The following is a 14,483-nucleotide window of genomic DNA, read 5'->3' as shown; positions in this document are numbered from 1 at the left end:
TTCAATCACTTCAATGTTGTTGATTTACATAAGTGTTTCAGTTTGATGATTTATGATTTCATTTTTTCTCATTGTTGTTCTTTGTTCTTCATCTTTCATTCAATTGTTGATCCTTTTATTTGCTCCAATGCCACCTCGCAATGCATATATGATTCTTGTTCAAACTCAACTCAATTTAGTGTATTATGTTCACCCAAGTGATGACCAAAATTCAGTTACAGTTATGCCTACACTCGAACTTTGATGGTTAGAGTAGATCTATGCAAAAAGCTCTTTGTGAAGAAGTTGTTCATCATCAATCATAACTTGGTTTTGATGAATACAAAAGGCTATCTTAGAAAAAGAATCAAAGAAGAAAAAGATTGGAATCAAAGTATCAAGTGTGTATAACTTTTTGGATTTTAATGGAATTGGATCATAGCCCAAGGTACAACGTGCAATTTAGTTGTTATAAGGTTTATGTGTTCAAGAATTAATCATAAACTTGAGTCATCCTAAGCATAAATAATGAAAAAGCCGCAAAGCATTCGACTTCAATCGCTCCACCTTTTCTAAGGCCTAATACTTGAGGGACTGTCTAATGGTATAACTTTATTGGATCCTAAGAAGAAGGGTGTGTGATTGTATACACAAACTAATTGTCCCTGACACTGAGCGATTAACCAACACATTATGATAGACCGCCATAAATGAGGCACAAGGCCGCCAAAAGAAGGGCTCTAGTTTTCTCAAAGAAGGGCTAAGCCACCTTGTAAGGCTTAGGCTAAGATACCCAGTCCAATCCATGTTCCCTTCTCAATTCAACTAGCAAAACATGAGGCACACAAACACACACACACACATACACACACACACACACACACACACACACACACACACACACACACTAAGAAGACGATCAAAGTGAGGTGGAAAAATCATTCTCCCTATTAGTGGGGAATGAACTTCTCCTCACTAAAGAATTAAGGGGAAATATGGAGAAAATGGACTTGACTTTCTCTTTTGTCCAACCCATAGAAGCCCATATAAATACCTCGACTTTATAATTAGGGGATCTCCAATTTCTCTAAAAAAATCCACATACAGAACTTCTTACCACTTTGCATAACCCTAAATGCTGTCAAAATATCCTAACACCACAAACAACCCTATAAAACAGGGCTACCCTCATCGTATATTTTAGCAACGATATTAATAACAATAAAAACCCTTAAATAATGGATTAAACAACGATATTAAATTAAAAAATTGAATTAATAAGTAACCTTGTACATAACTTTGTTCTACAGATGATAAATCCTTTCTTTATCCTTAATTCTTCACACCTCATTCTTATAACTAACCACAACATTCCACTTATATGCATGCACATATATCTCATATCCCTTAACAAAATCTTGTTAACCCTCAAATGGATTCATCGAATGGTATGATAATGAATACATTGAGACTTTTCCTTAGTCATTAAGCCAACCATTGTTAGAATCATTTTAACTCTAACCTTGTCTAAAGGTTGGAAGCTTTACCAATTTGATGTCAACAATGTCTTTCACAATGACATCTTAAAAAAGAATAGGCACATGACTCACCTTTGATGTAAACCTATTGTAATAAAAAAATTTGTTTGTCTCTCCATTCTGATCAATACACTAGTTAATCCTCCTTCATACCTATCTTAATAACATTAATATATACAATCCTAACCTTTTTTTTATAGGATTTTCAACAAAATCTCTCTAGACACTCTATCATATTCATACTCCTTCTTTAAGTTAATTGCTCCATGCTCCATAAGAAACTTAACATATTAATATCTAATAACATTTATTAATTATTTTCTTATGAAATAATCGGTCAAAAAATTATTGAAATTCTAAAAACAAAATAAAAATAAAAATGAAAGTGTGTGTATGATTTATATATTTTAATTTTTTTTTCCAATAAATAAAAATAGACTAATGTTAAATTGTGTTGTGGCACAAGTTTGCAAGACCCACCAAAATAAAATAGAAAAAGATGAAGTAAGGAAGTTGGCTTATAGGCTAAAACCCTTGAGATAGAAAAAGGGCAAAATGGCCCAAATTTTAAACGTTCGTCACTTTCGCTTCTTCCCCTCTCTTCCTCTCTTCTATAAACCAACTCCCACTCATCTCCGAATCCTCTCAACCTTCGCCGCCTCTTCCTCAAAACGACGCCGTAACGCTAACATCCCTCCTCTTCACCTCCGCAGCAAAACCACCCTCCCAATGGAAGTTGAAGAGACCAAATCGTTCGGTAACCCTGGCTTCAACAAGAGAAGAGCAGAGGGAACTGACAAAGCCGATTTCCCCAAGAAGAATCTTCAACTCAAAGTTCGAAAACTCAATCCCATCAACACTATTTCATATGTACAGGTATTGGGTTGAGTTGAGTTGATTATGTTTTTTTTTTTTTCGCTTTCTGTTTTGTTTTTAAATAGCTATGGAATTTTAAAAATTGTATTTTTTTTTGGTTTGATTTTGAGTTTAGGTTTTGGGTACTGGAATGGATACTCAAGATACATCACCTGCAGTTATGCTTTTCTTTGACAAACAAAGGTTTATATTTAATGCTGGGGAGGTAAAGTGTGTTGCATCTACCTATTATATCATGTTATTATTAAAGTGCTGTTTGGATAAATAAGTTATTTTAAGTGGTTATATTATAGACATTTAACATGTAAGTTCTTATGGATAAGCTATGACTGTGTCTGAATTATCTTATTTGAGTTTATCTAGTAGCATATTTGAGTTTATCTAGTAGCATGTGTTTTGTGATAATGTTTGGGATAACTTATGAAAATTACTTATGGAAACAGCTTATACGAAAAACAATTTAAGTTTTTTTTATATCTTTGCTATAGAAATAGGTTATACAAAAGCACTTATCATGATAAGCACTTGTGCTATAAGTTGCGAATTAGCTATTTATCCAAACAGAGCCTATATTTCTATAACCAAAGAAAAAATAAGCTGTTTGGATTGACTTATTTGAGCTAATCTACTCATAAGTTTTGTGACACTGTTTGGGATATTTTATCAAAATAGCTTATGACATTTTTTATATATTTTTTTGAACTTATTTTTATAAATTCTTCAAAGATAGTTAGTGAAAACAAATTATAACAAATATATAAGCAATTTAAATGTATTTTACCTTTTGTTACAAAAACAACTTATGCGGGCTTATTCATAAGTGCTTGTGTTGTTGAGCACTTCTCTTGTGGTATAAGCTGCAAATAAGTTGTTTATCCAAACAGGCCCTTGGTTGTTTTTGGGCATGGTATAAACTATTTTTAGAAGCTATCCTTTAGAGCTTTAGGAAAAAGTTGAAAATAGCTTATTGACGGGTCATAAAGATGTTCCCATAAAGCTCTCACAGATAGTTTCCCAATTGCTTATGACTTATGACACTATATAAGCTTAAGTCAATCTAAATAAACTGTATCAACTTAATGCATTGGTTTATAAGATTTATTAACCTTGTATCATATTTCAATTCAGGGACTACAAAGATTTTGCACTGAGCATAGGATTAAGTTATCAAAGGTATCATGCATCTGAAACTTGTAACACTTTTTGGTTCCAGTGCGAGTTTTACTTATAGTTGACTTGTCATGAGATGATAGTTTTTAACAGTTTTTAGTTTCACACTCTTGCTAATTTTCATCTTTCTTCAGATAGATCACATATTTCTTTCTCGAGTCTGTTCGGAAACTGCCGGTGGACTCCCAGGTTTACTGCTTACTTTGGCTGGCATGGGAGAAGAGGGCATGTCTGTAAGTAGTAGGCTGACTTTGTATAGTCTTCCAGCTCTATCGAATGTATTTCATATAAATGATAACTTGTTTTTATTTTTTAATTTGTAGGTCAACATATGGGGCCCTTCAGATCTTAAGTATTTAGTAGATGCCATGAGATCTTTTATTCCCAATGCTGCGATGGTTCACACAAAAAGTTTTGGACCCACCTTCGGTACCAATGAGTCCCTTGCGCAGTATCAAAGTAACCCTATTGTTCTTGTTGATGATGAGGTGGTCAGAATATCAGCCATTATCCTTCAACCAAAAGGCCAAAATGACACAGTTGATTCCTCAAATGTCAAAAAGATTACAGCTGCTAAGCCTGGTGATATGTCTGTAGTTTATGTTTGCGAGCTGCCTGAGATTAAGGGAAAATTTGATCTGGAGAAAGCTAAGGCACTTGGTCTCAGACCTGGGCCAAAGTACCGTGAACTGCAACTTGGAAATTCGGTGAAATCCGATCACCAAAATGTTATGGTAAGCCTCAAAATTGTAGCACATTGTTTCCCCAAACCAGGGTGGTAGCAAATTTACAAATAGATTTCAATCGCAATTACATGTGATTTAGTTTATGTTTTGTTTGATGTCAAATTTCTATTCATACAAATTTAAAAATAGATTTCAATCGCAATTACATGTGATTTAGTTTATTTTTTGTTTGATGTTGAGTTTCTATTCATACAAATTTACAAATAGATTTCAATCGCAATTACATGTGATTTAGTTTATGTTTTGTTTGATGTTGAGTTTCTATTCATACAATTTATTGTGACTGTTTTCCTACCACAATAGGTTCATCCAAGTGATGTCATGGCCCCTTCTATTCCTGGTCCTATTGTTCTTGTTGTAGATTGCCCAACTGAATCTCACTTGGAAGCATTATTGTCTGCAAAATCACTAGCTACTTATGGTGATCAAGTGGGAAACCTGTCAAAGAGTGTTGCATGTGTAATTCATTTAACTCCTGAATTTGTTGTAAGTAGTTCAAATTACCAAAAATGGATGAAGACGTTTGGTTCTGCACAGCATATCATGGCCGGGCATGAAAAGTAAGGTGTTTGTCTCTGGAGAGTTCTCTTTATGTTTCTCCTAGTTGTTTTATTCATGATTACTTATGGTTGCCCGTGCTGTTTGCAGGAAGAATATAGAGGTACCGATTTTGAAAGCTAGTGCAAGAATTGCAACACGACTTAATTACTTATGTCCTCAGTTCTTTCCAGCTCCGGGATTTTGGTCTTGCTCAAATGAGAATGGCTCAAAACCTGGTTTTCTTGCTTCAAGTGAGGTTTGTCACAATGAGCTAAAAAGGGAAATTTGTTTTCATGGATAATGGTAGTTAAGACATAGATGTATCTAAGTGAAGTGTTTGATTTGTTTCTTTTGCAGGATTCTTTTTCAGCACTTTCTAATGTCATTCATGCTGAAAATCTTCTTAAGGTATGGAAGATCGACAGGCTTGAGTCTTAGGCTATTTGTTTTTAAAAAAGTCTAAATTTTTTGGAATTTGAAAAACTTGTGATTTTCACTCAACTGTTGATGACAATTATTGTTAAGTGCTTACAGCTTAAAGCATTACGATTATGATTTATGCCTTTTTCTGCAAGATAAGCTTAATTAACAACCTGATTTTCAAATTAACAATAGTAGCGGTGTTCTCGTCGAATGGAGAGTGATTTTCTCATGAACCTTGTGTGATTAAAAAAATAAAAAATAATTCAAGCAAACTTGCTGTAAATACTTTTGTAACTCTTTCTTTTCTTAGGTATTCCTCTGTTTTTGCATTTAAAATATCTTCCACCTGATCAACTTTTATCACTAGAGCTTCTATTAATTTTCTATCATGACTTTTTTGGGGGGCTTCTTCATCGTATTCCCTTTAATATTTTCTGCTTAAACTATCTCCCACCTAAATTTGTCACCTTAGGAGTTAGGACTTAGGACTATTATTTCACCTTAGGAGTTAGGACTTAGGACTATTATTTCACTTGTCCGTTCTTTGTTTATTGCTTTTTCCAAGTTGATATATTAATAAATATATTGCTCTATACTGTACAGTTTACTTTGCGTCCCTATGTTAATCTTGGGTTGGATAGATCTTGTATTCCAACTAAAGTGTCTTCCTCAGAAATTATTGATGAGTTGCTGTTAGAGATTCCAGAAGTTGTGGAAGCAGCTCAGCATGTCAGTCAGCTCTGGCAAGATTCCAGTCAGACAACGGAGAGTTTAATTCCCGTGTCTGATCACACGATGGTTGAGGAGCCATGGTTGTGTGAAGATGGTATTCCACCTGCTTGCTTGGAAAATATAAGAAGAGATGACTTGGAGATAGTGCTTCTTGGAACTGGTTCATCCCAGCCATCCAAGTATCGAAACGTGACTTCAATATATATAAATCTTTTCTCGAAAGGTGGTTTACTCTTGGATTGTGGCGAAGGATCTTTAGGACAACTCAAAAGAAGGCAAGTCTATACAAATTCTTATATTGATTATTATCGTACTGCACATGTTTTCTTCTTTAAATCTGACCCGTTGGTTGATATCTTCCCTTGGAAACAGATACGGTGTAAGTGGTGCTGATGATGTTGTGAGATCTTTAATCTGCATTTGGATCTCTCATATTCACGCCGATCACCACACTGGGTTGGCTAGGATTCTTGCTCTCCGCCGCGATTTGCTGAAAGGATTTCCTCACGAACCGGTGCTTGTTGTAGGACCAAGGAAACTCAAGAGATATTTAGATGCATACCAAAGACTAGAAGATTTAGATATGCTGTTTCTTGACTGCAAACATACCACAGAAGCATCATTGGATAATTTTGAGAATGACTTGCAAGAAAAAGTTAATTCTGAGGATCTGAACAATAACAGTGCGAAAATAAATGCATCGAAACTCGATTCAACTTTATTTGCTAAAGGGTCTCGCATGCAAAGCTATTTGAAAATACCAGGTAGTCCTGTTGATAAAGATGCAGTTTATCCCCTCCTAAAGAAATTGAAGGGGGTAATACGAGAAGCCGGTCTCAATTCCTTGATTAGTTTTCCCGTTGTACATTGCCCACAGTCATATGGTGTTGTTCTACAAGCAGAAGAGAGGACTAATAGTATTGGAAAAGTGATACCTGGTTGGAAAATTGTATACTCTGGTGACACAAGGCCCTGTCCAGAGCTAATAGAAGCATCTCGAAATGCAACAGTTCTTATACACGAGGTAAGTCTTTGCATCAATTCCTTCTGCAGTGATGTGTTTGCATAAACATCTTAAATAAACACTTAAAAACAAGTTGTTAATTAATGCAGGCAACTTTCGAGGAGGGTATGGTAGAGGAGGCTATAGCGAAAAACCACAGCACCACGAATGAAGCCATAGAAATGGGAGAAAGCGCTAATGTATATCGTATCATACTAACTCACTTCAGCCAAAGATATCCAAAAATTCCTGTATTTGATAAAGCTCACATGGATAAAACATGTGTTGCATTCGACATGATGAGTATCAATATAGCAGATTTGCCAGTTCTTCCCAAGGTTCTTCCATATCTGAAATTGCTGTTCAGAAATGACATGATAGTTGATGAATCAGACGATGTAGTAGATGTTGCCACATCAATGTCTTGATTAAATGATCAAATTTATTATTTATTTTTGTCGCATAATCTGATTATTACCATTTTTCCTGGATTGCTCATGCAACTTCCCCCACTTCCCCCAATATATAGCTTGTAATTTATTTTTTGGGAGGGGAATAGTTTAGTCATTTCAATTATTGGTTCATGTATCAAAATAATTTTAGTTGTTACAGTAAAGTTATCATATTGAATTTTTTAGGTACTATTTAGGGTTTATGTACTCTAGTGAATCACCATTTTAATTTTAGCCATTGAAATTGTAAGTTATGAGCAATTTAATTTTTAAAATTTAAGAAATGACAACTTAGGGTTCCATTTATTTGATTAAAATATTTTTTATTTTATTTTTTAAAATGTGTTCATGTTAACTTGCTAATAAAAAGGATACGAACTCCTTTTTTAAATTATTATGGAGAGAATATAAATTGTTAAAACAATACTTCCAAAAACTGTGAAAGAAAAGTTAAAATAAATAATGTGAATTAAAACATGAGTGTTAAATCGAAAAGTTAAAATAAATAATGTGAATTAAAACATGAGTGTTAAATCTTCCCTCTTAACAGAGGTTTTGGATTCAATTTTTGTCCAGGGCACGTAGGGAGAGCTTAGTCGCCTATAAGGTCTTGCACGCTTCGAGAGGTAAGTCTCTAGTTGTCTATAAGGTCCTGCATGCTTCGAGAGGTAAGTCTCACGCTTCGAGAGGTAAGTCTCTAGTCGCCTATAAGGTCCTGCATGCTTTGAGAGGTAAGTCTCTGCAGTTATGCGTAGAGTTATGCGTAGAGGATATTCCGATTTATAAAAATATACATCTTTTATCTCCATGTATATATGTTATTATTTTTAAAAAATAAAATAAAATTCAATATTAGTAACATTGAGCGATAGTTGCGGAGGTGAAATGAAATGGTCCAATATCCAACCATAAAATTGTACGGTTCTCCAACATTCATAAAACAAACTTACACACAACACTCTTCAATCCTTAACCACTCCATTACAGTTATTTTTCTCTTCATCTCATCTTAATCATCTTTCATCTTAATCATCTTTCATCATTTCCAACAATAACAAATCGAAACCGCAATCATGATGGACATGAGCCCCGGTGGGAAGGATGGACAATCTCCTCCCAATTCAAAGAAAACTTCCAAGAAACCTAAATGTATGTTTCATTTGTTTTCATCCATGATGTTTTTTTTTTGGTATGAATGTTACTCATAATTTTTGTTTTTAATTGTAGATTCGAAATTCTCGCAGCAAGAACTTCCTGCTTGGAAACCGATTCTAACACCTGGATGGGTATTATAACTTAACATGCAAGCAACATAGTATATATGAATTCATGTTTCTTAGTATATATGGATTCATGTTTTTGTCTTTGTAATTTTGATAGGTTATTGCTGCATTTACTGTCATTGGAATCATCTTTATCCCTGTTGGTCTTGCTTCATTGTTCGCATCGGAGAGAGTAGAGGAAGCTATATTCAGATATGATGACACGTGTCTTCCTTCGTCTGATGCTGGAAATCCAGTTGCATATATTAAAAACGATGCTACTAACAAAACATGCACTCGTAAATGGGTTGTAAGTAAATTCACTTCTCAATTTCACTAATTTTCATTTTCTTTAATACCTTATGCTCCAGTTTACCTCAAGTTTGCGTCACTGTGGCAACGACTACGAGATATTGTGTGAGAATCCTCATGACTTTGTCCTTTAGAAAAGATACGCACTTCGTTGGGTTGAAGTGTATGAATGTTGTATATAAACTACTCGTAGCCTCGATTCTCAAGCAATGCGAGACTATTTTGGTCAGTCTGGATTACCTTAATTGAAATTTTTAGTTGTAAACTTTACAGGTTGAACACAAAATGCAAGCACCAATTTTCATCTACTACCAGCTTGATAATTACTTTCAAAATCATCGCAGGTTACGCGCGCGATTTCACCATTATCAATTGCTGATAGCCATAACGATTTGTTTTGCTCCTAATATGATTAGGGATGATTGATTGTTACAGATATGTTAAGAGTAGAAGTGACAAGCAATTGTGGAATAAGGAAGCTGGAGGAGGGGAAACAATAAAAAACTGTTATCCAGAAGATAAAACAAAAGAAAATGAGCCAATTGTTCCTTGTGGTCTCATTGCATGGAGTTTGTTCAATGACACCTACAAATTCTCAATGAAGAACAAGGATTTAACTGTCAACAAAAAGAACATAGCATGGAAGAGTGACAAAGGTTCTAAATTTGGTCATGATGTTTATCCTAAAAATTTTCAGGGTGGTGGTTTGATTGGAGGTGCTAAACTCGATGAAAGCATACCGGTAAAGTCCTTTAAGCTATAACTGTTTCTATATCCTATTCTGAAGAGTTAATGGATAACTAACTAATCTATGTCTTGTGGCTTGTATCAGTTGAGTGATCAAGAGGATCTCATTGTTTGGATGAGAACAGCGGCACTACCGACTTTTAGAAAACTATATGGGAAGATCGAGTCTGATCTTGAAGCTAATGATGAGATAGATATATTAATCGAGAACAATTATAACACATACGAGTTCGGAGGTAAAAAGAGATTGGTTCTCTCAACCACAACTTGGATTGGTGGGAAAAATCCATTCATTGGAATGGCATACCTTTTTGTTGGTGGCATTTCCTTGTTATGTGCCATAGGATTCATTCTTCTGTATGTGATCAAGCCAAGGTAAGGGAAATATTGTGCTCATCTAATATAGTTCTATGATTCTATATTTACTTTTTAGCGACACTTTCTATAACACTAACTTTGAATACACATGACACTTCTGTATCGGGCGACGCTCACGAGTGCTTCACCAAGGTTGATATTGTAACATTGCTATATTGTTCTATTTGCAGACCTCTTGGGGATCCATCCTACTTGTCTTGGAACAGAAATCCAGGGATCTTAAAATAATGTACTATGACTCTCAACTTTTTTTTTTTGTGACACTTCACTATCTTTTGTCACCAATTCTCATTTTGGAATTGTTTATTTGTTCTTGACTAGGTGACCAACATGGAACATGAGTGTATATAAACCTTTATATAAGTATGTTACAAGTTTTGATCTGAAAAAAGATATCAATATTATATAGAGATGATATTTATAGAAAAACTATCGGCGAACTGTCGACCAGGTTTTTTGACGGTTAAGCATAACGGATTATGGATTGAAAGAGATATAAGCACATTTCGTGACAAAAACAAAATACATCTCAAATCCAAAGAGAGACTAAATGCATATGGAAATTATGAGGTCAAATTATTTCAAACCATTTGGTGAGCTACTTTTATGATTAAACTTGAAGGAATTCCATTAATAGACTTACAATTAATGCCATAAAATAATTCAGGAAACTATTGAAACCAACTTCATTCACCATGATGTAACAGTTTTAGAAAAAGAATCTGTCCTTATCAATTGATTCAAAAGAAATTCATATTTCCCTCAAATGATTCCTTTTATCCATTTGATTTATATTTTTCTCTAAATATAACCTTTCAAATTTATGATGAGTGTTTGGCCTTTCTCCTAAAGAAAAAGATTTTTTCACTCATACCCCTAAAAAATAGTTGTTAATGTAAAAATAAAAATATGATGAGTAATGTAAAGTTACACAAATATTAAAATCAAGCAAAATTGGAAGACTTATCATTTTTTGGTGTCCCTATAATCATAAACATTACATCTAACAACGCATTTGGTTTTCACTAAGTAATCAATCTTGACCGTTAATTTGAGATCAGGCGGTTTCAATAATACTTATAAAATCGGTTATACACGGATCTGACTGTTAATTTACAGTCGGATCTTGACTGTTAATTTAAAGCCGGAAGTTGAGATTAAAAAATGCATGATGCATTTAATGAGCAAAATTCAATTCCTCTAACAATAATGCTTCTTATTTCTTTAATACACATTATGTATTCAGCTATTGCAATAAACCAAGTTATAGCAAATATCTACCACCATTATATTTCATAACCCATTACACCAAACTTCATAACTCATAAGCCACAACTCATCAACATCATGAAGTAATCTTTCTTTAGAAGAAACACAAAATAAGAAAAAAAAAATCAATGGACTCTCCCAACTCAACTGATTTTGCTTTCACATCTTCAACCACAGTTCATAACAACAAGAACACTAACATCACAAGAAGCCATTCTACAAAAGAAACACCTTTCTCAAAACTCTCATGCCCGACATTCTCTCGCAGCCTTCAAAACTCTCCCATTTCATCTCCTCATCATCACTATTTTCCCACTAAGCTCTCCGATTCCGACTCTCCACAAACAACCTACCATTGTGCTTCATCTGTCCTAAGAAACGATGGACAAATCACGTCGATAGCTTTATCATCAACCGGTTTACTCTACACAGGTTCTGATTCCAATGTTGTAAGGGTATGGAAGCTACCAGAGTTCACTGAATGTGGACAGTTGAAGACTAAAGCTTCAAAAGTTGTCGCGATCGAGGTTTCCAATGACACTGTTTATGCAGCTTATGGCGATGGCAGGATTCGAGTATGGACAATAATTTGGGATAATAGTACTAAGGTTTTGAAACATGTTCGGTCTGCTACTATTCCTAAGACACTCGGCTATGTTCGTAGCTACATTGCAGGGAAAGACAAGACAGTAAGTGTACCTTAATTGAGTTTTGTTTTCTGTATTGTGTTTTATGTTTGAATATTTTTTCTCGAAAAAGTACTTTTAACTTGATTGTTTTCGGTTTCTTTCATCGTTTAGCAGACGAAGCACAAGAGACTAATAACATCCATGGCAGTAAACTCGGCTGAGGACATTCTATACACTGCATCTCTCGATAAAACAGTAAAAGTATGGCGAATCTCAGACCTGAAATGCATAGAGACAATCAAAGCACACGCCGAACCGATCAATGCGATAATTGTATCCGACGATGGAGTTCTTTATACTGCCTCGGACGATGCCACAGTTCGAGTTTGGCGTAGAAACTTCTGCAGCCATGATCAACCTCATTCTTTAACAGTAACACTTCATGCAAAATACTCACCTGTGAAAGCCTTAACACTAACCAACGACGGAGGAGTTTTATATGGCGGATGCACCGACGGCTACATACATTATTGGCTAAAGGGTTGGTTTGCAGGACAGTTGCAGTACAGCGGATCGATTCAAGGACACACACATGCTGTATTGTGTTTATCTAGTGTTGGAAAATATGTAGTCAGTGGCTCGGCCGATTCGACTAGCAGGGTTTGGAGTCGAGAAGAAGATGGACAACATGTTTGTTTAGCTGTTTTGGTTGGTCATAGAGGACCAATTAGGTGTGTGACAGCTTTTTTAGGAGGATGTTTTGTTGATGATGATGATAATGAAGATTGTTGCATTGTTTGTACTGGAAGCCTTGATGGTGTCTTGAAGCTTTGGCGTGTTACTCATACTAAGAATTTCAATTTGTTTGTCCCATCATTGGAACAAGTATTTTCATAATAATGATATTTTTGTAATTTGTACCCTAGTATTTAAATATAGTTTATGCCCCGAAAACGATGGTTGAATTTCATTACTTTATCTAAGCAAGCGATAGTGTCTTTGCAGATCTACCAACTAAACAGTTATTGTAAGATTTGGTTTGAAACATTTTCAAGTGGACCAACATGAACAACTAACTATGTAACATAACTAACATTTATATGTAGCATAAATGAAGCAAATTATACATAAGAATACACATAAGGAGCTCTTCTACTACATTGAATTTTGTTGTTCACCATTACTAGTAGAAGAATCTCTTCTCTTTAGGAACCGGTAAAGACCATAACATAGCAAACGTAAAACACAAAGAATTGCTATGGAGACCAAAGCTGATAGAAGATAGGCTACAATGGAATTGGACTGCTTGCATCCAAACAAAGCCCCTAGACACACCATGGAGGAGGAAGATGATGATGATATTCAGAACTATGCTATAGTTTTATATCTATTTTTTTTTCTCGCATACTTTGCATTTTATACATTGTTGTATTGTATAGGAATTTATTTGAAAAATACTTCTCATTTTTTTTTTTGAAAACATTATTTTTGATTAAAAATATGTATATGCTCCTTAAACTATTCTTGCCTTCAATTAGAATTGTTATGTTCCTTGTTTGTAACATTAGGAATAACTTGAAGTTCTATACCTTTTAAGGTATTCATAGAACCTTTCCAATATTGTTCCTTTTAAATAAAAATACATATACAAGTTTAAAAGATGTATTGTATGAAAAAAAGTCAAATAATGTCTCTAATTTGAATAGTCCATTAAAAAAAAGAATATGTATTCAATACATAGGCTTCTATTAGACCAGATCAGGTTAGTACTAATGATACAACTAAGTTTTGCTGGTAGCTTCTGTTTTGTATTATAAATCATTAACAGAATATTCTTAAACCAACAAGCCCGTCTAGCTCAGTTGGTAGAGCGCAAGGCTCTTAACCTTGTGGTCGTGGGTTCGAGCCCCACGGTGGGTGCTTGTTATGTTTTACCTTCCTTTCTTTCTTTTCTTATGATTCCTGCTTGGCATCTTTTTGTGAAGCATCTGCCACATTAAAGTGGTTTCACCAGTTTGTTATCTTTAGCTTCCAAAGGAATGAGTATCTTATTAATGCCAACCAATAAGTGTAGGAAACCGTTTCTGCAAAGCTAGATGTATAGCCTAGTCTGAGTTGAAGATGAGTCTTCCACTTTGGATTGCAGCTTTTGAGCTATGTGCTGAGGGAGTTGTAAAAATCCATCAGTTTTCCAACATTTGACCATTTGTGAGTCCAAAAGTTGATTTGAAAACCATTTCCAACGATCCAACTTGAGTTTGATAGCATGGTCTGAAATTGAGGTCTAACCCCCCATTTCAAATGGATCAGTAAATGCGATATTTGATGCAAGAGTTGTCCCGAATTATCCTATTTATAAGGAATAGTTCCCATTGATTGTTGGAGTTGAACATTTTCCCAGCAAAGCTTAAGCATTAAAGCATCATT

General features: G+C 34.7%; 3 protein-coding genes and 1 non-coding gene across 7 annotated transcripts; all 4 read left to right on the top strand.

Moving 5' to 3' along the window:
• The first annotated feature begins 2,001 nt into the window (after positions 1-2,001).
• Positions 2,002-7,743, top strand: LOC131654153 (tRNase Z TRZ3, mitochondrial). 2 transcript variants are annotated; one of them, XM_058924577.1, is made up of 11 exons: positions 2,002-2,393; positions 2,509-2,598; positions 3,522-3,566; positions 3,698-3,796; positions 3,887-4,297; positions 4,613-4,869; positions 4,958-5,105; positions 5,207-5,257; positions 5,876-6,279; positions 6,377-7,028; positions 7,118-7,742. In XM_058924577.1, the coding sequence occupies exons 1-11, from the start codon at positions 2,073-2,075 to the stop codon at positions 7,433-7,435; spliced, it is 2,796 nt and encodes a 931-aa protein (XP_058780560.1). In that variant the 5' UTR covers positions 2,002-2,072; the 3' UTR covers positions 7,436-7,742. The 2 variants fall into 2 exon arrangements, with proteins under 2 accessions (XP_058780560.1, XP_058780561.1); XM_058924578.1 differs by lacking the exon at positions 2,002-2,393 and having other exon boundaries at positions 2,507-2,598; positions 3,702-3,796; positions 7,118-7,743.
• A 639-nt stretch (positions 7,744-8,382) lies between these two features.
• On the top strand, positions 8,383-10,890 carry LOC131648414 (ALA-interacting subunit 1-like). Of its 2 annotated transcripts, XM_058918175.1 has the most exons (8): positions 8,383-8,608; positions 8,687-8,745; positions 8,840-9,031; positions 9,307-9,377; positions 9,469-9,775; positions 9,866-10,155; positions 10,329-10,387; positions 10,480-10,877. In XM_058918175.1, exons 1-7 carry the CDS (start codon positions 8,533-8,535, stop codon positions 10,384-10,386), a joined length of 1,053 nt encoding a protein of 350 aa, XP_058774158.1. In that variant the 5' UTR covers positions 8,383-8,532; the 3' UTR covers position 10,387; positions 10,480-10,877. The 2 variants fall into 2 exon arrangements, with proteins under 2 accessions (XP_058774158.1, XP_058774157.1); XM_058918174.1 differs by having other exon boundaries at positions 10,329-10,890.
• Positions 10,891-11,370: 480 nt separating this feature from the next.
• On the top strand, positions 11,371-13,048 carry LOC131648413 (protein JINGUBANG-like). 2 transcript variants are annotated; one of them, XM_058918172.1, is made up of 2 exons: positions 11,371-12,116; positions 12,228-13,048. In XM_058918172.1, the coding sequence occupies exons 1-2, from the start codon at positions 11,556-11,558 to the stop codon at positions 12,951-12,953; spliced, it is 1,287 nt and encodes a 428-aa protein (XP_058774155.1). In that variant the 5' UTR covers positions 11,371-11,555; the 3' UTR covers positions 12,954-13,048. The 2 variants fall into 2 exon arrangements, with proteins under 2 accessions (XP_058774155.1, XP_058774156.1); XM_058918173.1 differs by having other exon boundaries at positions 11,374-12,116; positions 12,231-13,048.
• An 855-nt stretch (positions 13,049-13,903) lies between these two features.
• On the top strand, positions 13,904-13,976 carry TRNAK-CUU (transfer RNA lysine (anticodon CUU)). The gene has a single exon. It is a non-coding gene; the product is annotated as a tRNA-Lys (tRNA).
• Positions 13,977-14,483: the final 507 nt, after the last annotated feature.

The sequence above is a fragment of the Vicia villosa genome, linkage group LG2, assembly GCF_029867415.1.
Source record: "Vicia villosa cultivar HV-30 ecotype Madison, WI linkage group LG2, Vvil1.0, whole genome shotgun sequence".
Lineage (NCBI taxonomy): Eukaryota > Viridiplantae > Streptophyta > Magnoliopsida > Fabales > Fabaceae > Vicia > Vicia villosa.
The sequence above is the reverse complement of the archived record's forward strand: the minus strand, read 5'-3'. Positions and strand labels throughout refer to the sequence as shown.

Excerpts from the sequence above, each read along its gene's own strand:
- LOC131654153 (XM_058924577.1), top strand. The coding sequence starts at position 2,073 with ATGGCCCAAATTTTAAACGTTCGTCACTTTCGCTTCTTCCCCTCTCTT. Across the intron at positions 4,298-4,612 it reads CCGATCACCAAAATGTTATG|GTTCATCCAAGTGATGTCAT; the intron begins GTAAGCCTCAAA and ends CTACCACAATAG. Across the intron at positions 4,870-4,957 it reads ATCATGGCCGGGCATGAAAA|GAAGAATATAGAGGTACCGA; the intron begins GTAAGGTGTTTG and ends TGCTGTTTGCAG.
- LOC131648414 (XM_058918174.1), top strand. The coding sequence starts at position 8,533 with ATGATGGACATGAGCCCCGGTGGGAAGGATGGACAATCTCCTCCCAAT. Across the intron at positions 9,032-9,306 it reads CATGCACTCGTAAATGGGTT|GTTGAACACAAAATGCAAGC; the intron begins GTAAGTAAATTC and ends TAAACTTTACAG. Across the intron at positions 9,378-9,468 it reads TACTTTCAAAATCATCGCAG|ATATGTTAAGAGTAGAAGTG; the intron begins GTTACGCGCGCG and ends TGATTGTTACAG.
- LOC131648413 (XM_058918172.1), top strand. The coding sequence starts at position 11,556 with ATGGACTCTCCCAACTCAACTGATTTTGCTTTCACATCTTCAACCACA. Across the intron at positions 12,117-12,227 it reads TTGCAGGGAAAGACAAGACA|CAGACGAAGCACAAGAGACT; the intron begins GTAAGTGTACCT and ends TTCATCGTTTAG.